Source organism: Emydura macquarii, unplaced genomic scaffold, assembly GCF_026122565.2.
Source record: "Emydura macquarii macquarii isolate MOO-44397 ecotype Brisbane River unplaced genomic scaffold, CSIRO-AGI_Emac_v2 contig_450, whole genome shotgun sequence".
Classification (NCBI taxonomy): domain Eukaryota; kingdom Metazoa; phylum Chordata; order Testudines; family Chelidae; genus Emydura; species Emydura macquarii.
The window spans coordinates 593,300-615,542 of NW_027130587.1; the positions used below are offsets into that span (position 1 = coordinate 593,300).

The 22,243-nt window shown below is 53.1% G+C and overlaps 1 protein-coding gene across 1 annotated transcript in view; it reads right to left on the minus strand.

Annotated features, from left to right (window-relative positions):
• Window positions 1-22,243, minus strand: part of RNF43 (ring finger protein 43) — a 91,737-nt gene that overhangs the window by 39,825 nt on the left and 29,669 nt on the right. The window contains exon 2 of the mRNA XM_067537722.1: window positions 4,211-4,333. Coding sequence (XP_067393823.1) covers window positions 4,211-4,333 — 123 coding nt within the window. The remainder of the gene's footprint in view (window positions 1-4,210; window positions 4,334-22,243) is intronic.

The following is a 22,243-nucleotide window of genomic DNA, read 5'->3' on the forward strand; positions in this document are numbered from 1 at the left end:
GAAAGGGGATGGGGAACGAACACCTGAGTTACTGATGCTGCTGTGGATGTAGCTGCCCGTGTCACAGGCTGAGCTACACGCAGGCGTGAGCGTCGGTGATACAGGGCCGACTTCGTACCAGTGCCAGGGAGTGAGGTTCTACAGGCCAGAGCCCGGGGAGAGGGGACCACATTTGTATTCGTTGGTCAAGCAGGATCTCAGGCAAAGCCCAGCCCTAGTCGGACCCAGTCTTGAAAGCAAAATGTAGCCCCCTAGCAAGGTGGAGGTGCCCCATGAGAAGAGACGCCCCCAGTGGCCCCCCCATGGGCTCCGACAGAGCCAGCACTGCTCTCCTCCCCACGCAGCAGGAGGGACGGGGAGGAGGATGCGACCACCCCAGTCACCCTGGCAACCCTCCTCCCTCCACCAATGGGAGGAGGGGAGACAACAGCAATCCCCGCAGCCCATGAGAGGGCAGAAGCGAGCCAGGCAGAGGGGTGCAGAGCCCGGGTGCCGGGAAAGCCGAGGGAGGCTGCGAAATGCCCAGTGTTCGCTCCCCGCGGAGAGCCCAGCTGGGGGCTCCCTGACCCGGCCAGCACAGCACTCCAGGCCCTGCGCCTGGCCCGTCTGCAAAGCCTGCCCGCAGCGCGGCCTCAGGCAGGGACAATCCGCTCCTCCTGCCCCAGCCACCAGCCATGGGACAGCCCGGCTCTCCAGCCACTGCCTGCAACCTGCGGCGCTGAATCAGCCCCCCTGGCGCCGGGCTTTGGATCCAGAGACACGACCTGCTTGCAGCTGAGCCCGTGGGTGCCAAGCATTACGGGCCGTCAGCGCCGTTCTGGGAGGGAACGGGCGGTCAGTCCCTCTCCAGCAATCCCCGGGGAGGCCTTCTGGCCTGCACCGGCCTCTGGCCGCTCAGCCAGAGCAGGAACCTGTGTGAGTCCCCCGTAGCACAGAGCGCTCGGTCCTTAGGGTTTAATCTTGCACCACGAAGGTACATGGCAGCTGCAACAGGACGTTCACCAAGGCCTGCACGGTCGGTCCCAGGATGATGAAGAGTGTTTCTAACAGCATCTCCCGACAGGCCTGCAGCGTGTCCCCCTGGGCACCCTCTGGGAACCTGAGCCTGGGGGACAGACGGAACTGAGGGGGGGTCAGGAACACTGGGGCGCGCATGGCCACATGACTTAGTGTGCTGGCCAGCAGAGCCCTCAGGAATTAACAAGCCTCGCTGAGAGCTCTAATCGCTGTAACCGTTGACTATTTGATTGGCTGTGCACTTCTCTGCATCAAACCCTCCATCGCGTGCAGAGTTACCGTCTGCCGTTGGTTTGCGTGTGTGAGTCGGAATTCTTTGTCAGGTCAGTGTGCTAGCCACGGCCTGCCTGTGCTTAGCCCCTCGTCTCGCTTTATCCACGTGCCTAAACAGGAGCTGGGCATGTGACATCCAGCTCCGGCCGTGGGTGCTGACCACTTCAGTCTGGCTCTAAACTCATTTCAAACGCAGGCCGAGGTGACTTCCCTGAGCTCCCACAGAACAGCCATGCCAGGCCAGCGGCAGAACGCTGATCTGCTGCATTTTAATCCAGTATCGTAACCAGGAGCCCAAGCAGCGCATGGAAAGCCATGGAAATGCGAGTCCCAGGGAGAAGCAAGGAGGTGAGCTATACTGACCTGTCGGGGCTTTTTGTAATTTTCTCAGCTGTTGTTCTTTCAAGCCTGGTTCAGTTCTGTGTTTCTCTTTCCATACACAGCCCAGCCTGTTTTATGTAAAGCAGTTTCTCAACCTGGGGGCCGTGACCCCAGGGGGGTCAGAGGAGGAGTTTAGGGGGGTCACAAGCAGAGCAATTGCCTGGGCCCCACATCACAGGGTGAGCTAATTTACATCGTTCACCCCTACACGGGGCACAAGCCCTGCACCCCAAGGGGAGGGGGGGCTGAAGCCAGGAGCCCCAAATCCTGAGTGGGGCTGAAGCCTGAAATCCTGAGCTTACGATGGGGGGGGAGGGGGGTGTCACGATTTTTAGGGGGGGGTCACAGCTTTTTTTTTTTAAGTGCAAAGGGGGTTGCCAGCACAAAGAGGTTGAGAAACCCGGATTTCAAGTAATAGTCACAAGCTGGCGCAGAACAAGGAGAGCCTAGAGCGACAACAGTCTTTGTGCAGAGTAACGGAGGAGTGCTGGACTCCAGGGCAAGCAGAACCCCATTGCCCTGGTGAATGGCACGATCTGCAGGGGTAGCTGGGAGCAAATGCATGGACAAGCTGAGCAAGCAGCAAGCATTGGGCCTAGCCTCTCCGGGCGCTGAGATGCTCCATCACTCCCACTGAAACCAAGAGGTGTCCATTGTGTGCCTACGAGATACTCAGTGCCTGGGGGCGAAGGACCCACTGAACAAGGCCAAGCAAGAACCACTGTTCACAGAAGGCAGCACCCACTCCCCAACTGGGCTGGTGAGGAGCAGAAAGATACAACTACCCCTCTCACAGCTCAGAACAACATCAGAGCCACTGAGTGATTCAGGACAGATGAAAATGAAAGCAAACAGGCTATGAACATCAGAGGCCCAGTGCTGCCCCCGACTCATGCTGAGTAGTATCTTATTCCAGTGAAATCAGTGGTGACTACGGTAGAGCTCCACGTGAGTAGTGATGGCAGAACTGGGCCCATAATGGCTAAGAAACAAGTTGCTAAGGAGTCGCTAAGTCGCTAATGGGTGTCTCTACAGTATAAGCTCTCTGGGGCAGGGCCCTTCACTTCACTTCCCAGGGAAAGCTCGCCTGGCGTGCTGCATACAAATTGGAAATGATAACAATAATACATTCCATATAAAAAATTGAGCTAAAAGGATATCAAGGTTCCAAACTGAATCATTGAAAAGTCAAGAAAATGCAACCATAAAACTACCCTGTTCTACCTGAACGCTACTCCGTGTGTGTGTGTGTGTATGCGTGTGCATGTGCTGGAGTCTTAGAGGTTAAAGGAACCACTAGTTCATCTGATCTGACCTCCTGTCTAGCACCGGCCATCACATTTCATAGAATCAGAGAATCCTAGAAGATGAGGGTTGGCAGGGACCTCAGGAGGTATCTAGTCCAACCCCCTGCTCAAAGCAGGACCAACCTCATCTAAATCATCCCAGCCAGGGCTTTGCCAAGCCGCAGCTTAAAAACCTCTAAGGATGGAGATTCCACCACCTCCCTAGGTAACCCATTCCAGTGCTTCACCACCCTCCTAGGGAAAAGCTTTTTCTAATATCCAGCCTAGACCTTCCCCACTGCAACTTGAGACCATTGCTCCTAGTTCTGCTATCTACTACTACTGAGAACAGCCTAGCTCCATCCTCCCTGGAACCCCCTTTCAGGTAGTTAAAGGCTGCTATCAAATCCCCCCTCATTCTTCTCTTCTGCAGACTAAACAAGCCTAGTTCCCTCAGCCTCTCCTCATAAGTCATGTGCTCCAGCCCCCTCATCATTTTTGTTGCCCTCTGCAATTCACCCAGTTGCCCCTGTATGGAGCCCAATAACATGTTTTTGGCTGACACATCTTCCAGAAAAGCATCATGTCTGGATGCGAAGACACCAAGGAATAATCTACACTTCCGTTCCAAGTTTGTTCCAACAATTAATCACGTTGGTGTTAAGTATTTGTCCCTTATTTCCCATTTGGATTTGTCTGGCTTCCAGCTGCTTGCGGTCTTGTTCTGCCTTTCTCTGCTAAAGGATCCCAGTAGCATCTTTAATGATATGGTCAGAGATTATGTTTTCTGTGGGATCTTGCCTCCTTCAGTGCACGAGATAAATGGTGCAAAAGGAAACCCTTGCTCTGTGAAGTCTGGCCCTGGTGGCTGTGGCTGTCTGTGGAGCACACGTGAGTGAGTAGAGTGGGCAGCGGGGGAGGGGAGTGGTTACGCTGTGGATAGGAGCAGGGGTTTCTTGTGACGCTGGGTAAGGCTATAACCTGCCCCGGAGCGCCAAGGCTGAGATTATGAAAACTTTACACTGGTCACCAGGCTGTTCAGTCCCAAGTGCTATAAAGACTGGATACCAGGGCCAGCTGGGACCCGCCTGCAGGAACAGCCCGGTTCAGAGCCCCTCTGATGGGAAATAAAACCGGCTCAGTCCTTCCCCCGGGGGAACAAAGACCCCACCTCTTTACCTCCCCTTTATTTCTGCCTGTCCCATTAGTCCCCAGGGCCCAGGCCGTTTCCATTCAGGCGTTCAGGCACATACCTTGTTGGCCAGTGACAGACATGGGTGGAGATCTCGATCCGGTCGCTCAAGCTTGACAATAGTGACAAATCCAGAGCCGGTGTGCTCGTCCTCGCTGGTGTTACACAGGGACAGCGGGTGGAACTGTGGGCACAAAGGAGGCGGGAACTCAGAGCTTAGCCAGCACATGCAGTAAGTCAGGTTTTACTTTAAGCTGTGTCCACCCTGCTCAGGTATGTGCAGGATCCCTAGGCCAATACACACGGAGCTGGGCTGTGTCCGGCTATGGGCCCATCAGGGCAACGTTCCAGTGACCAGGTGGGATTTACGTCATCAGTAACAGGCTCAGGCAGGCCCTGGGCCCCTGCCCACAGACATTCACACCTGGGAACAGCACGCCAGGCCATGGCCACCCATCTCAGCGATCACGATGGCACATGGCCAGAAGCCTAGCCCAGGGAGGGTGCAGGTGCCTGTGCAGAGGGGCCTCACTCAGAAACTGCCTAGGCAAAGCAGCAATCACGAAGCAGCAATCGTAGCGCGCTGCCCAGAGCGCGGGAGCCCGAGACAGGGCGGGAGCCAGCTGCTGACGCAACACTTTTAAAGACAAATCTGAGGAGGAGAGTAAAGCCTGCCATCGCACGGGATTCCCAGCACAGGCAGGAGGGGGGTGAATGCACAAGAGCGGTGGGGTAGAAAGGTACAGGTTGCCATGCCCTGCTGAGCCAGACCTGGGAAACGGCCACAACGCCCGGTGTGAGTCGGCCACCTGGGAGAGTGCAAGGGGGGCGTGCAAGTCACTGGTGTCAAATCAACTGGGCGCAGCACTAGTGCCTCCGTGGCTTGGTGGGCTCCCAGCTGCATCGTGGCCACAGACCCCAGTGCTTGGTAGCCAGCCATGCAGGAGCAGGGTCAATAAGGAGGTGTAAGCAACAGACAAGCACAGCTGGAACTCCTGGTGCAGGCACAGCTGCTTGCGTTCTGGGGCCATAAGGCCTGGAGCCAACTCACAACAGCCTATTGCCTGAGATGCAGATCCTGCCTGGCCAGAGTGATGTGCTACAGGGGCCTATTTCTCCCACAGCAAGCTCATTGTACCACCCTTTGTGTGTGTGGTACCCATCCGTCCAGCCACCCCAGGGGTCTCCTTTTGGTTTGCTCATAATGACATGCCAGGCGTGCTCTGCTCAACTGACTGGGGGGCTGAAGGTAGAAAGGAAGGATGGCCTCGTGGTTCAGGAATTGGCTACGGGTGCCAGCAGGCTGAGTTCAATTCTTGGCTCTCTTATAGACTTCCTGTGATATTGGGTAAGTCATCCTATCTTGCTGCACCTCAGCTCTCTGTCTGGGAAATCAGGACTGGCCCTAGAGCATTGTGTGGCTAAATTATTGTCTGAGAGGTGCTCCCATGTTCAGGGCCCAAGCATAATTTTTTCGGGCCCAGCACAAACTTGAAACACGGGCCGCCTCCCCCACACCTCCCCCAATCCCTCATCCCATTCATACAATCGCATGCGCCGTGAAAAATGTTTTCCTCGTGGTAACGGGGGTGCAGCCTGTGCTCCTGGATCACAAGTAGAATGAAGCCAGTATCCCTGCCACCCTGAGTTCGGAAAGGACATGACTAAAGCCACCCAGACAATAAAAACAAAATAAACTCCAAACACCCAGGCCCCTCCATTACACCTCTTCTCAATGGAGCACTCACAGCCCCCCTCCCAGAGAGCGCCTATCCTGACCGAGCTCTTTCACTCCCACCAGGGCTGTGACCTCCTCTCGCTCCGACATTAAGGATGCAAAAAAATAAATACATTTTGATTGACGATTTAATTTTTTGCTCCTAGAAAACTTGCCAATGCATTCAATTGATTCCACATGTTGCCACCTGATTCTTCATCCCTGCCCTTCAGTCTCACCAGGTCACCCTCCCTCCTTGCATCTGCCCCCCCTCGACCACGTGCCATGTCAGCTCTTTGGCCTGCCATTCGAAGCCCTGCAGAAGGCTATCGCCTTCCTCTGCAACATGGGGCATGGCTCACTTGCTGGTGGATTCTCTGTACCTTAAAGTCTTTAAACCATGATTTGAGGATTTTAATAACTCAGTCATAGGTTAGGGGGCCTATCACAGGAGTGGGCGGGTGAGGCTCTGTGGCCTGCGTTGTGCAGGAGGTCAGACTAGATGACCGTATTGGTCCCTTCTGACCTTAGAGTCTATGAGTCTATGAGAACACGGCCCTCTCGACTTCCTGGCTTTGCTTTCTTTTCATCTTGTCCCCTGGCACCTCCCTCTGCCAGCCCGGAATGCACATGTGTGTGCTTCTCCTGCCAGCATCGCCACACTTTCTTCCACCATGCCCCTGAGTTTGCTAGGGCAGGCACTATGTCTGGAACAGGAGGGGCTCGCACTTTCGCCCCCAGAACCCTTCCAATATCGTTTTCTTTCCCCACCAGTCCTGGCCTGATCTGTTCTTCCAACCCCTGGGTGCTGTAGCCGGCAGGTGTTTCCATAACCCCTCTGGGCCAAGAGCCACACGGCTGCTGTTACCAAACAGGGGCAGTAAAGTCCCAGCAGAAGGTGGAGGATCCCAGCTATGCTGGACATGCTCAGATGTGCTCGCTGAAGCCATCGTCGCGGGGCACTTGTCTGGCCCATTCGCTGGAATGTCTCTGCAGCAGGCCCTCCCTTTCCTCAGGAAGGGGCCTTTGGGCATGTGTCTTAGGGAGGGATGCTGCCTTCTGCCTTCCCTCAGTTCTCCTCTGCTGCAGCTCAGGGTGCAAGGCTGCTTGCTTCCCTGGCCTGCCCCCAAACGAGCTGCCCCCCCGGCCTGTAACTCCTCCTCCAGCTGGTGCATTTCCTAGAGGTGGGCGGGGTTGGCTGAGTCCAGAGCAGTTCTTTAATCCCTTGTTGTCCCGTGTGGGGTTTGTACAACCCATCACACCATGGCAGAAGGGGATACGAGAGGTCCCCTAGAATAACAGTACAGACAGAGACGCCATGTATAACAATGCCAGCTGGAGGGAATAAGGTCCCTGCTTGTTCATGAAGGTAAAGTCCTGATCACTGAGAAAACCAGCGTCATGCACCTTGCCAGTACACAGAATCACAGATCAGCGAATCATTGGACTGGAAGGGACCTCGCAAGGTCATCTAGTCCAGTCCCTGCACTCACAGCAGGACCAAGCATTATCTAGACCAGCCCTGACAGATGTTTGTCCAACCTGCTCTTCAAAATCTCCAGTGATGGAGATTCCACAACCTTCCTAGCATACTTGAAAACTGCTGTCATGTTTTCTAGTCTTCTCTTCTCCAGACTAAACAAACTCAATTCTTTCAATGCTCCCTCAGAGGTCATGTTTTCTAGACCTTTAATCATTTTTGTTGCGCTCCTCTGGACTTTCTTCAATTTGTCCTCATCTTTCCAGAAACGTGGTGCCCAGAACTGGACACAATACTCCAGCTGAGGCCGTATCAGTGCAGAGTAGAGCAGAAGAATGATTTCTGATGTCTGGCTTACAATACTCCTGCTGATACATTCCAGAATGATGTTTGCTTTTTTTTTTTTTTTTTTTGCAACAGTGTTACACTGTTGACTCATATTTAGCTTGTGCTCCATTCGGACCCCTAGAATCCTTCCTGCAGTACCTTTCCTAGGGAGTCATTCGCCATTTTCTATGTGTGCTATTGATTATTCCTTCCTAAGTGGAATACTTTGCATTTGTCTTTATTGAATTTCATCCTATTTACTTCAGACCATTTCTCCAGTTTGTCGAGATGATTCTGAATTTTAATCCTATCCTCCAAAGCGCCTGCAACCCCTCCCAGCCTGGTACCATCCCTAGTTGTCAAAATCAAATCTAGAACAGCCTTAGTAGCTTTCTCCACCTTCTGAAATAAAAAAATCCCAATGCATTCCAAGAACTTGTTGGCTAACCTGTGCCCCGTGGCATTGTTTTCCCAACGGATGTCTGGGTAGTTGAAGTCTCCCATCACCACCAAGTCCTGTGCTTTGGATGGTTTTGTTAGTTGTTTAAAAAAAGCCTCATCCACCTCTTCTTCCTGGCTAGGTGGTTTGTGGTAGATCTGTGCCATGACATCACCCTTGTTTTTTAGCCCTTTTATCCTTATGCAGAGACTTTCCACAAGTCTATCTCCTATTTCCATCTCAACCTCAGTCCGTGTGTATATTTTTAATATATAAGGCAACACCTCCTCCCTTTTTTCCCTGCCTGTCCTTCCTGAGAAAGCTGTGCCCTTCTACACCAGTATTCCACACAGACGTTTTATCCCACCAAGTCTCTGTCATGCCAACTATGTTATAGTTGTGTTTATTAACTAGCATTTCAAGTTCTTCCTGCTTATTCCCCATACTTCTCGCACTACTATACAGACAGCTAAGATACTGATTTGATTTCCCCATATGTTCTCTCTTGTCCCTCCCTTTTCCCTGATATCCCACGCTGGCGTCCATGAACCTGCCTCTGTGGTTGACAATTATTTTAGTAGCACTGTTTATGCCCTCCACCTTTGGGTAAACCACAGTCCTGATCTCCTCACAAACTTCCACCACCTCAACCACCCCAGTTGACTTGCCAGCAACAAACTGGTTTGCCATGGACCTGTAGCAGTCTGGAGTAGCTAGCTTCCAGATGGTTGTAGCAACCTGCTTCTGGACTGGTATGGGTTCCCTTGAGTGCGTGTCCTGGTGCTGGATGGTCAGTGCATGCGGCTCACACAGCTCCAGGAACATCTGCTTCTTCATGCAAAAGTTCTGGCGCATCTGTTGGTTATCCCAGGTCTGCAGAACAATGTGATCCCACCAGTCTGTGCTTGTGGCCGTGTTCCTGGAGCAGCGACCTATGGAGCAGCGACCTATGGATCAGCTGCATCAACTGGACTGAGGATGCCATGGCTATAATCTCCTCTGCAGCAGGACAAATACTGCCACTGAAATATCCACCGGCACCTTGCAGATGCTCTGTCTGAATCCTGAAATAGCAGGGAGCCAGCGACCAGGAAAAGGTCTTCCACCAGTGCTGGGGCCAGGGTGCTGACGCCTGGTGCAAGGAGTGTGCAGGCCCAAAGCGGCTCAGCTGGATGTGTTGGCTGGCTAGAGCACTTCAGTCATGTGCCCTGGGAGGGACAGACAAGTTTTCCCACAATACATCACAAATCAAGCCCTGAAGGGTGCTAGGAATCCTGGCATGCACTCCCCACAAGAAACCGCTTCTGACACGTCTGTCCCACGGCATGGATGCGCTGCACAGGCATGAGGCGTGCACAGCAATACACTGGGGCTGCTCAAAGGCAAGCCTTGTAAAGAACAGCTTTGCAAGGCTGGGTCACATGGACCCAGGTTTACTGCGCGGTGTAGATGTAGCCTGGGGGAAGGTTAGAGGGCTGGCTCCACCTCTGGCTAGCCTGAATTCCTGAGAGGGTAGCACACCTTCTGGGCTCGCAGGGGAGCGAGTAGGGCTGTTTGCAAGCTTCCTTGGACTGTAAGCTCTTCGGGGCAAAGTCTGTCCCTCGGCTCTGTGTGTGTATAATGCCGGCACAGTGGGGCCCTGAACTTGCCTGGGGCTCCTGGCTTCCCACAAGAGCAGTAGTAAAGAGTCTGAATAACAACTGCAAGCTGTAAGGCAACAGCTGCTTCCCCAGCTCACAAAGGGGCTGGTGTATGCGTGAAATGCTGGCAGTGGAGTCAGAGGGTGATATAAGCATCTGGCCAGGAAGGCAGGTGTTGTGGGATTCATGGTTAGGATAATGCAAGAGACCCTGGTTTTTATTCTTTATTGTGAACGGCCCCTTGTGGATCCGTTTGCCCCTTTGGTCTGTTTGCTCTTCCTTGCCATACAATGTCTGCTGTCTGCCGGTCCTGTCCTGCTGGCACCACTGCTCCAGCACAGGGGGTGCTACTTGGACACCAGGCGGAGAAGGTTAACATGAGAACAACAACAGCCGCAAAGCAGCCGGAGGACTGGCCCAGCTCAGAGCCCTCTATTCCCACTGGTGAGCTGCCCCACTGAAGTCTATTCATGCGAGTACCTATTCACCGATGGTGCAAAAGAATCAATGTGACCTACATGGGCGGATTGGCTCAGAACTAAACCACGGGTTGAATTAGTGGAATGGAACCAACCAAATCCCCAAATGAAATGAGCAGAGTCTAAACTTGCTGCCAAGTGATTTGCACCTCTTCTGGCCACCCCTCTGCCTTGCTCTGCTAGCAAGCAGGGAGCACCACTCAGGGAATCAGGAGCAGGGATATGGCTGACGGGTTCATACTCCCCCTCTAGGAAGAGGCTCCGCTGTTCTGTTAGAAGCTGGTTTTCCATGTCAGTGTCGGGTGGACACTGGGGCTTGGACACTTCTGAAAATCTGGTCCTTGCACTGTTGGGCGTCAGATAAAAGCTGGGCAGAGCCAGAGCCAGTTCTTGGCAAGTGAGCCCCAGGATCCACTTGCAGGGGGAGCCTTGGCACCACACCCAGGACCCCACCACCTCAGTGCAAACTCAGCCGGAGAACTGCCTAGGCTGGCCCTGGGCACTCCCCCGGCTGTGGGCAGAGGAGGCGAACAAGGGACTCCACCTTTGGAAAAGGAAATACAGTGGTATAAAAGTCCAGTGTCAGACGTGGCTAAAGCGCTCGTTGTTCTTTCTTTATGTGCCCTAGCTGTACACTGCTGAAACCTGAAATACTGAGTTAGGAAGCAGCCACCTGGCCAGCCTGGGCGAGCAGAGCTGCAGTCAGCACTGAGGGAAGAGCAGGAGATTTGCACAGGGCTGTGGAAGGGAGACGTGTAAGTTATCAGGAGCAGAGGGACGGTGTAGTGTGCAGCCAGGGAATGTGGACATTTCTTGTCAGATGAAGCTGTGGCAAATCTCCTGTCACCGTCCCCAGTGACTCTGACAGCAGCCTCCTGCGTCTCTGCTCTTCCTGTCGTGACACCCTCACATCTGGCTGTTTCCTTTCCGAATGATCCAAGTGGCAGCTCGCTGAGGCTTTATTCAGAGCTGCCGTTCATAGCACTGCCGCTTTCAGGTGTTCTAACCACAGCTTTACAATTCCCTTGGTTAACTGACATGTTCTTATAAAGGTTTGCTTGCACTCAAGGTCTGCACCAATTTAATTGCACAGGTAGCAAAACCGATCCAGTGAAATAAGTGCAAAACTTCTGTGCAGACAAGGCGTAAGTGAGTTCTCGGCAGCCGTCTAAGGGAGTAGCAATAATCACTGCCACGGCCTTTAAAGCAAAGCAAGCTGAGGAGGAGCAGAGTGGAGAGAGAACCCATGGTCCCCTCAAAAGCACCGGCCATTTTCAAGGCAGAAAGGATGCCAGAGTCAAGGTGAATTTGGCAGAACTGGAAATGAGGAGGAGGGCTGCTGTGGGTGGCCTCTCTGACACAGCGCTCACTGCAGGAAGGAATCAGAACCCAGTGACTGGCGCATCTCTCTCAGTTACTCTTCTGCTCACACCAGTTGAAGAAACACTGCAGCAGGCCCCGTCTTCGGACTGGACTCCTCAGTATGGTTCACACTGCTGTGTCCACCGAACTCGCTTCCCCAGGATTCCTCAGTTGCCTGAGCTGTGGCCAAAACTGCAGCCTGCCCCGGAGACAAGTGCAAAGCACCTGGGTGCCCACGGCTCACAAAGCTCTTATTTGCATCTTTAGGGGCCTAAATTCCTTTCTAAATCTGCCTTAAGGAGTCGCTAGCGAGACAGTCAGGCCCTTTGTTGTATTTTGCCTCAGTCTTCAGTAAGGCTGATGACGCAGCACATGCAGTACATGCAGGATGGCTGGCGGGCATGAGTGTATGGAAATGGAAATCACCACATGACAGGTGGAAGCAAAGCTCAAAGAATCATAGAATCATAGACCTGAAGGGACCTCAGGAGGTATCTAGTCCAACCCCCTGCTCAGAGCAGGACTAACCTCAGCTACATCATCCCAGCCAGGGCTTTGTCAAGCCTCAGCTTAAAAACCTCTAAAGATGGAGATTCCACCACCTCCCTAGGTAACCCATTCCAGTGCTTCACCACCCTCCTAGTGAAAAACTTTTTCCTAATGTCTAACCTAGACCTCCCCCACTGCAACTTGAGACGGTTGCTCCTTGTTCTGTCATCTGCCACCACTGAGAACAGCCTAGCCCCATCCTCCCTGGAACACCCTTTCAGGTAGTTAAAGGCTGCTATCAAATCCCCCCTCATTCTTCTCTTTCGCAGACTAAACAAGCCCAGTTTCCTTAGCCTCTCCTCGTAAGTCCTGTGCTCCAGCCCCCTAATCATTTTTGTTGCCCTCCGCTGGACTCTCTCCAACTTGTCCACATCATTTTTGAAGTGGGGGGCCCAAAACTGGACACAATACTCTAAATGCGACCTCACCAATGCCGAATAGAGGGGAATAATCACTTCCCACGACCTGCTGGCAATGCTCCTCCTAATGCAGCCCAATATGCTATTAGCCTTCTTGGCGACCAGAGCACACTGCTGACTCATATCCAGCTTTTTATCCACTGTTACGCATGCACAGTTACGCATGCACTAAGAACTGGCACATGCGATGCAAGTCCTGTAGCAAGGAATTGTAATAAATCTATCAAACTGGGAGTTGGAAAGAGAGGGCGGAGAATAGCAAAGGCAGTGCCTATGTATAAGAAAGGGAAAGTTATGATCTAGGCAACTGCAGTCCCACTAGTCTGATCTCAGTAGGATGCAAGGATTTAGGACAAATTGGGAGTGAAAGAATAAAGACATGGAGGAGTTTGGAAAATGGGAAGAAATGCAACATGGCTTTAGCAAAGGTAGATTGTGCCAGACTAACCTGATCTCTTGCTTTGATAAGACGACCGATTCTCTAGACAAGGGAAGTGCAGTAGAGCTAATGTAGCTGGATTGCAGTAAAACATTCAACAAGGTACCAAATGGGAAATTATTAGTTATGCTGGAAAAAATGGGAATTAGAAAAAGAGCTGTAAGGTGGGTAAGGAACAGGCTGAAAAAGAGGGGACAATGAGTTGTGCTGAAAGGTGAATTATCAGGCTGGAAGGCGGTCCCCAGTGGAGTTCCTCAAGGGCTGGTCTTGGGACTGATCTTATTTAATATTTCCATTAATGACTTTGGCACAAACAGTACGAATTCTGCAGCCTTGATGCTCTGCTGGGGATTTCCTGTCTAAACACTCTGAGCCTCTCACCCAGAGTTGTCACCAGGCAGGCAACCCCTCAGGCTCTCCAGAGCTCTTCCTTGGCCCTCACAGACAAGAAGTATTGTGAAACCAAAGCCGTGCGTGGCTCTTGAGCGGGTCTATGTGTAGCATTGGCAAAGCCCTGCTCCAGCTCAGTCCCTTGCAGCCTTCCTGTCAGCACTTCCCAGCGCACTTATCGCTGCTCTGTGCAGAGGTGCACGGGTGCCAGATTCTCTAAGGGCGTCGGGGGCATTCGGAGCCTTTGGACGGTGCCTGGAAAATACCCGACAGCTTCTAGCCCAACGCCTAAGCCTGTTCTCCAAGGAGAAGCGCACCCTCCCCCTAGCCGAAGCCATGCCCCCTGCATTTCTAAAGACCAAGCCAGCTGTGCCTGTCAATGGCGTACGTCATGGCAACACACACTCCATCAGCTTTACACGTTGGAAGCTCTGGCTCTGTGCTTACCTGCTCTCTTTTCCTGGCTCCACATCCCACTGCATTTCTTGCCTTCCCTCCTACTGGGTGCAGAGCATCTTGCTTGGCATCAGTGGCTTGCTCTCTCTCGTTCTTACCCTGGAGCGTCTCTCTCTCGCTCTCTTCTAGATTTTCTGGCTTCTCCCTTCTTCCCCCAAATGCTCTCTTGACACCACATTTTCTTTTCTAGTTTATCCCCCCCATCTCTCCCACCCACCCCCACCCCTCATTTTCACACACCTCATCTCCCGAAGCCAATCACACAGTGGGCCTGGGAATTTCATTGAACCCAATAGCCACAGGGCTAAACCTACAGAGACTGAAGTAAGACAGGAGGCCGCAGTGTCCAGGCAATGGCCAGGTGAGATGCCAAACCCCGCTGGAGAGGAGGGGGCTGTTCCTCAGCCCTGCTCAGGGGCTCCATTTATCAACCTCGTCAGTACGAGGTGTCTGGAAATGTGTGGTACCCACACCTCACTGCCTCCTTGGATGCTGGGAGGGAGAAGGAGCATTTCCTCTCTGCCCCACCTCTCGCCCCACAGCCTCCTGGCTGCTCTGAGTATGAATGGAGGATCTCTGCTAGGGTACTCCTTCCCCAGCACCTGTTTTTGAGACTTGCTCCTCCGTGACTAGCCCCACACTGCCTCTGTGACGGCTCAGAGCCCTGCCATGCCGGCCCGAGTCCTGTCTGGTGCAGGGCAGCCCACAGGGCATGGAACAGCTGCAATGAAAACAGACAGGACTCTGGCCAGTGGTCACTCTGCTGCAGCGTGGACAGCTGAGTCACCGTGGAGGCACTGGGTGGGCTGTTTGCAGGCTCAGGCAGTCATCACTGGGCCACTTGAACTCGGCTCCGATTTGCTGCCTTTCTTCACAGCATTAAGGGCTGGAAATGAAGGACGGGAAGAAAGGCTTATGTAATGAAGCTGAGCGTCTATAGATGCTGATGTCATTCACACAGAAGAGTTTCCATCTCCTCATCTGGCCCCAAGGGCAGCAGATGTTCCTTGCTCTGCCTTCTTCAGTTTAGAATCATAGATCAGGGTTGGAAGGGAGCTCAGGAGGTATCTAGTCCAACCCCTGCTCAAGGCAGGACTAACCCCGACTAAATCATCCCAGCCAGGGCTTTGTCAAGCCAGGCAGTAAAAACCTCTAAAGATGGAGATTCCACCACCTCCCTAGGTAACCCATTCCAGTGTTTCACCACCTCCTAGTGAAAAACTTTCTCCTAATATTCAACCTAGACCTCCCCCACTGCAACTTGAGACCGTTGCTCCTTGTTCTGTCATCTGCCACCACCGAGAACAGCCCAGCGCCATCCTCCCTGGAACCCCCTTTCAGGTAGTTAAAGGCTGCTATCAAATCCCCCCTCATTCTTCTCTTCTGCAGACTAAACAAGCCCAGTTCCCTCAGCCTCTCCTCATAAGTCCTGTGCTCCAGCCCCTTAATCATCTTTGCTGCCCTCCACTGGACTCTCTCTAATTTGTCCACATCCTTCCTGTAGTGGGGGGCCCAAAACTGGACACAATACTCCAAATGCAGCCTCACCAGTGCAGAACAGAGGGGAATAACCAATTATAACCAATAATAATTAGCTCAAGTTGCTGCAGAATTCCCAGCAGAGGTCACAGAAACAAGGGCCCTTGGCCTAGAGTCTGGACCCAGGTCACTAACAAGGGCTTCCCCCATGACCCTTCCTCAGGACATGCCAGCAGCTCAGCCACCCCTCCCCTTTATTACAGCCCTCACCTGAGGCATTACAGCAATGCTGCACACCGGGCGGGACTCCCCCCACAGGCTGGGACTGGGAGCCTCCCCCGTGCCAGCGCTTAGAGCTGCTCACTGAGAATGGCTCCGTCTGCCGCCACCTGCCAGGTGCTGGTGATGGCGGGCTCTGCTTGTGCTCTCAGTGGCAGCAGAGGACAGCGATTGAACATACCAGGCTGGGGCTTTGGAGACACCCCACAGGGGGACCTTGGGCCAGCAAAGACAGAAAGGATCCTGGCAATGCCAGAGGGCAGCTAAACAGAAAGTCCAGGCACCGTGCCAGAGGTGCACTGAGCCGCTGCGCTTCAGTGTTGAGACAGCCACTTTAGAAACACCCCCGCTCCACCTCACTCATTTGTTTCCTCCCTGTCGTGTCTTGTCGCTAACCCAGATTATGAGATCTTGGACTCTGCTGCTGTGCACGCAGCACCCAGCTCAGTCAGGCCGGTCCCTGACAGATCTCCAGCACTGCAGGACGGAAATACAACTATTACTCCCTCGACTCCACAGGGAGATGAAAGCACTACCGCTCCCTGCTCCCTGGTGAGCTCATGCTGGCTGTCCCTGGCAGGGCAAAGCCACCACCCGTCCATGGCAGGAGCCGGTTTTGGAAACATGCAGCAGAACGACACATCCACAGAGCCAGGCCTCTGCGCCTGCAGGTTTACAAGACAACGGGGTGCCTAAATGGGTACGCAACTGCTTTGTGCATGCAGACGATGTGTCACACACAGACACTGCTGTGAACACTGGCTCATGGGGTCTGGAGGCAGGCTGGCCACCCCAGTGACTCAGTCTGTGGGACTGCTGAGGGGAAGTCCACAAACCCACAGCTGGCCGGGCTCAGCTGACTGGGGTATGCGGGGTGGGAGCTCTGGGGCTGAAAACCTGCTGTGTAAATATGCGGGCCCGGGTTAGGGCCTGGGCTCTAGGGCCCTGTGAGGGCAGGGAAGGTCCCAGAGCTCAGCCCCCAGGCTAAGCCCGATGGCTACACAGCAATTTCTAGTCCCACAGCACAAGCTCGAGTCAGCTGACCCAGGCCAGCTGCGGCCATGCTGTGGGGCTTTTATCCCCATGTAGATGCACCCTGAATGGCACAACTCCAGCCTTTTCTTTTGTGCTGTGTTCAGGGTGTGTGAGTCACTGCACGTCTAGAGTTGTGTGTGTGTGTTAGGGGCCGGGGTTGTCTGCCTTAGGTGTTTATCCAGCGCCTGTTCCTAGGGGTCTGAGTGTCCCACCATCTTCTGGGGTTAGGCCTCATCCCCCCTGCAAGGCAGGGCGGGGCTATTACCCTCTTTACAGATGGGAACGCAGACCCAGCCAGCCAGCCCTTGTCTCCAGGGGAACCTTTTCCCAGTACTACTGACCTAATGATACAGGTCTGGCTGTCCCAGTGAACCCGCTCCCCCAATGTGGACATGCTTGATCTGATACAAGAGTGTCTTTCTGGGTAACCCCTGCCCCAGCGACATGAGATAACCTGAAAAAAAGGCCTCCTATCCCAGAGTAAGCGTGTCCACCCAGGAGTCTCTGCAGGACGGCCGTAGCAGCTTAAAGACCTACTTACAATATGTTGAAACTCTCCCCGCTAGCCAGGATCTGAGTGACCTGCAGCGTCTGGGTCAGCGAATGAACCTGGGAAGGGCGGAGGTGCTTTGGGCCACCTTTCTCCCTTGCCCTCTGTCAGTGACTGCCATGTGTCACTCTGCCCTGAAGGACAGATATAGAAGGGGCAGGGATGAGGGACTGTTCCAGAAGAGGGTGGCACAGGAGAGTCTGGGGAAGGTCTGGAAGATGCATCCAGGAAGCCTGCAAATAGCGCACTGTTGCCAAGAAATGCAGTGGACGGTGATCAAAGCACTGGGGCGAGGGAGGCAGGGGCAGAGAGAGACGAGCAGGGGCAGAGTGGGGCACAGAGGTGCAGCACTAGCTGTAAAAAAGAAGGGGAAAGGCATGAATTGGCAAGAGGCTTGAGCTGACTGTCAGTTTTGGAAAGAACGGGAGTTGACATGGCAGAGTTTTCGGTTGGGACTCAAGATAAATTGCTGCTTCCTGCTACTGCTGGCCACGGAGCTCAGCTCACAGGGCATGGGGGTTTGTAAGTTACATGCATCAGGTTTCAAGGCCTGATGTAATACCAAACACACCTTACCCACATCTGAGTCACTGACAAACATGCACTCAGCTAACAGGGATGTTATTCTCCGAGAGAAATGCTTGAGTTCTGCCTCGCAGGGCGGGTAAAAGAGAAAGACACCTGGGCCCGCGTGCGCACACTACGCTGCTCCTTTTCTCTTTGCTGGCTAAGATCTGTGAACAATGGGCAGGAGGAGCTCTTAGCACACACCAGGATACTTGTGTGATAATGACACCTGGGGGATTTGGCTGCTCAGATGAATAATGAGGCCCAGGACCCCTTCCTTCTAGTTGCACCAGGTATGCAAATGGTGTTTAGGAGGTATTTGTCTGTGCTTCATTATCCCAGCTACAGCCTTGGAAGGAAACTTCCCCTGGGGCAGGTTTCCCCAGCACCCCTCCTGAGGAGTCTCCTGCACCTACTGCTAATGCACCCGGTGGTGCCAACTGTTGGAGACAGGCTGCTGGGCTGGATGAGCCCCTGGTCTATGGGTCTGGGAACTGCTCTGCCCCAGCATTTCCAAGGTGAAATCCCATTGGATTTCAAGGTGTATCTGCAGTAACCCACAGCCAGAGCCACGGCCTGGTCTGGCCTCCCCGGAGGTGGCAGGTGGCCTGGGGCGCAGCAAGGCTGTGAAGGGAGGGAGGCATCTCAGGCGGCACGTGGAAAACGACAGGAAATGGCACAAAGGAGCCTCCCGGGGTCCCAAGACAACCACAGGTGACTGGAGGGGGCCGGCCCCTTGGCTTGCTGGGGAAAGTTGCCGAAGGTGTGAGCTTGAGCTGGGGTAATCTCTGCTGAAGCTTCCAGGTGGGGGCTGTGGCGGGCAGGGAAAGGAGATGCATTGCCTGACTCCAGCATCCCTTCCCCCTCCCCCCAGTCCTGCTTTCCTCAGCCGAAGCCAGGTGCAGAGCACAAGGCAAGGGCCAGTTTCGTTCTTGCTCCCGCACTGAGGGTTTGAAGGTCAGTTGTTCGGAGCAGGCCTCCATTGTCTGGCCAAGCACTGCACCCGGCTGCAGAGCTGGAGCGGCAATCTGCATGGCAGGGGCCATTACAATCCAGCAGAGCGGGAGATGAAAGGCTTTTCCTAATGCAATAACTGACGGCCTCTTCAGTGCTGTTGGAACTGTTTACAGACCGAGTTAACGATTACAGGCAGTGTGTGTCTTGGCAGGCTGCCCCGAATTCCGACCCGCCCGGCCGAGCCGATCAAAGAGTGCGGCACTGCCGCCCTGGAGCCCTTCCAAAGCCTCGCAGCAAGATGCCGACACGCAAGGAGTGGTCAGCAGGCGCTGGCTGGCTCGCTCACTCTCTGGGGGCCCACGGGAGAAAGTCACAGTGGCAGCTCTGGCAGGGGTCCGGGCCTGGCTGCCTGAATCATTGACTCAGGCGTGATGGAAACAGCGGTGAAGTCACCTCCCTCTGCCTCCCGGGGCAGCCAGGAGGGACTCTCCCTGCAGGCCAGGAGCTAGAACTCCCACGTGGGCTCCTGCCACCTACTCTAAGAGACTATTGTACAGCCGACCAGCTCAAGATTTCCCTTGCATTCAGCCAAAGCTTTCCCTTTCTCAGTGTCAACTCCTTGCTCCTCCTCTCTCCATTCCTAGCCTGTTCCTAGGAGAGGGACTCCTCTCCTGCCTGGAGCTATGCCCTGCCCCTGCAATTGGACTGCAGTGCAGAGTGAGTTCTTTAGATCCCAGCTACTCTGGCAGAGGGGCTGTATTAGCAGAAGCGCTTCCACAGTTTAAAGCCATTCCTGCCTAACATGTTTTCATCACCCTTATGCCTGGCTGCATGGCCAAGCCTAGACAAAAGTAAGGCTTAAATTCTCAGAGTATGTCCTGGAGCCCACTACACACACACCCCTCGCTATTCTCCATGGGAGGTGCCAGGGGTTAGGGCTTTAGCTGCAGGGTGGGGGGGGAGGGGGAGCGGTTTCACGGCTTTAGCCCTGTGGGGCTAAAATATTCACCAGAGCTCCATTCCGGCCAATTCCGGCTGAATTTAAGCCCTGGGCAAAACCGTCTCCATCATTCCTTCCACCTACAGCCTAGGTTAGTCTGGGTTAAACCAGGCCCTCACTCCTTGGGACAAACTCTGCAGACTCTGGAAATATCCTGCTGAGCTGCAGGGGTGGAACAAGGGCCTGAAAATCAGGATAACACAGAGCCAAATTCAGGCAGTGCGAAGGCCACACTGAACAATGCAGGAAACGCCAAAGGTTGAATGTTCAACCTTAGGGACCTTTCTTGCACCCACAGAAACCAGGCGAGTTTTGCCACTTTCTCTGATGAGAGGTATCAGCCCCTTGTGCTTAGGCATTACTGCACACAGCCAGGAGCACTGACAATTACTCCAATATTGCTGCTGGGTACAGTGCTTCTCCAACCAAGATACAAACATGTAGTATGCTGTAATGTGTTCGCTCACTCCCAGGTACTCCCTGGTGCAAGAGTACTCGTGCCGCCCTGGTGCAAACCTCTAGAGTCCTCATGCTATCCTGGTGCAAAAGAGTCTTCGTGCCACACTGGTGCAAACCCTTAAGAGTCCGTCATATCACCCCAGTGTAAATTCCTAGAGTCCTCATACCACCCTGGTGCAAACAAATCCTCGTGCCCCCCTCTGGTGCAAACGAGTCCTTGTGCTGTCTTGATTCAAACCTCTAGAGTTCGTCGTATCGCCCCAGTGCAAACCTCTAAAGTTCTCGTGCTGCTCCAATGGAAACCCCGAGAGTTGGTCATGGCATCCCAATACAAACCTCTAGAGTCGGCTGTACACCCCTGGTGCAACCTCCTAGTGAAGACACATTGACCCAGTGTAAATAGGGCTTGCAATTGTGTGACTTATTCAGGTAAATTTTTTATGTAATTTGTAGAGTGCAGTGGGTCTCCCCAGGGTTCTCCACCAGTGGAACTACATCAGTGTATCTACACAGGTGGGAATTCTTCTGATTTAAACTAGCCCTCACCCCAGTGCACTTTACCCTGGCGTGCCGCACATCGCAAATCAGTTTATGCTGGGGCAGTGTCTCCACTAGGAATTTGTACTAGTGCAGCTATGTCTTTACCTAAAACGCCCATGCGGCCAAGCCTTTAGGGGATGCGAGTATCCAGATCTGCATCCAAAGTTCAACCCTGGACACAGAAAATATGAGTGCTTATTATTTTGCCTGCACAAATTGAGTGTGACAGACATGTCCATTTCCTGCAATACCCATGAAAACCTTACTGAATTCCATTTACGTCAGAGTCCATTGTATTAAATGCAAAAGTTATGTATAATTATGGGCTGGGATTGTATGTAACCTCTCTATAGGGGAGAAGTGATATAAATCCTGGGACGTGTTATAAACCTCAAAGGACTACACTGAACAATATGCCAGACAGAATAGATTTTTGGGACAAACAGTATCAAGTGGTTTGCCTGCGGAATCTCGAGGGGGAGGTGAATGCAAATTCTCCACCTCCAGTTATGCAAAAATCCAGTCTTTTGAAGTTACATCTTGAGGACGGGACCATTGTCTGCTGATCATCTGTTCAGGGAGTCTCAACACTAATGGCCCGAGCAATACCTAGGAAAGACTAACCTCTGCATGGATTCTTGTTCTAAGCTAAGGGTGTTATGAACTTGCAGCCATGGAACAAACCCCTTGGTGGGGTTGAAAGGGCTAACTCCTACCAGAGCCCTTGTTGGAGTTGGGTTGTGATCTCTGGTGAGCTGATCAGCATGCATGTAGTTTCTTTTATTGTTTTTTATGTGTTTTCTCTGTAATGCTTTCACCATAAGAATAAATGCGCTTGCTTAAAAAGAGCTGTATGGTAACTTGTGACTGAGGCCAATTATAGCCGTTCCTGTCCTTCAGAGAGAAAGCAAAGCGCCGATGGTGGCCTGTTTAAGTCTGGCTTGCTGGGAATATCACAGAATATCACAGGCAGGTAACTGTGCAGCTGGTAAAAACCCCAGTCAGAAGAGAGTGAGAGATGCAGGTCCCTACCCAAGAGAGGTGACCGCTGAGGAGCCAGGAGCCTAGAATGGGTGCCCTTGGCAGACCACTGAGGGGAAATACAGGTGCAATTGGCTTGAATATTGATACACTGCAAAAGGTGTTGGTCCCTTTGCACTCAAATGAGGCCCTGTCTATGACACAGGCATTGCAGATGGCAAGAGATGCTGTCGGTGATAAGAGTTGTTGGGCACATGCTGCCAGTGCTGTCCAGGCAACATGGCCCCTGCGAGCTGGATCCTGGATTGGATGTGGAGATTTCTGAGCAGGCACTGGAACAAGTCACTTCATTTTCCATTCCACATTTATCCTTGTTTTCTCATTGTTTGACTTTTCTGTTGTTCTTGGGCAGGGAACAAGGGAGGAGATGGCAAAAACGGCCCATAGGATGAAGTGAATATCTTGCTGGATATGGCAGTTATTGTAGGGAGATAGAAATGAGGATGCAAAGGACATTTTACTGTGCTTTAACTCAATAACACTATTTGAA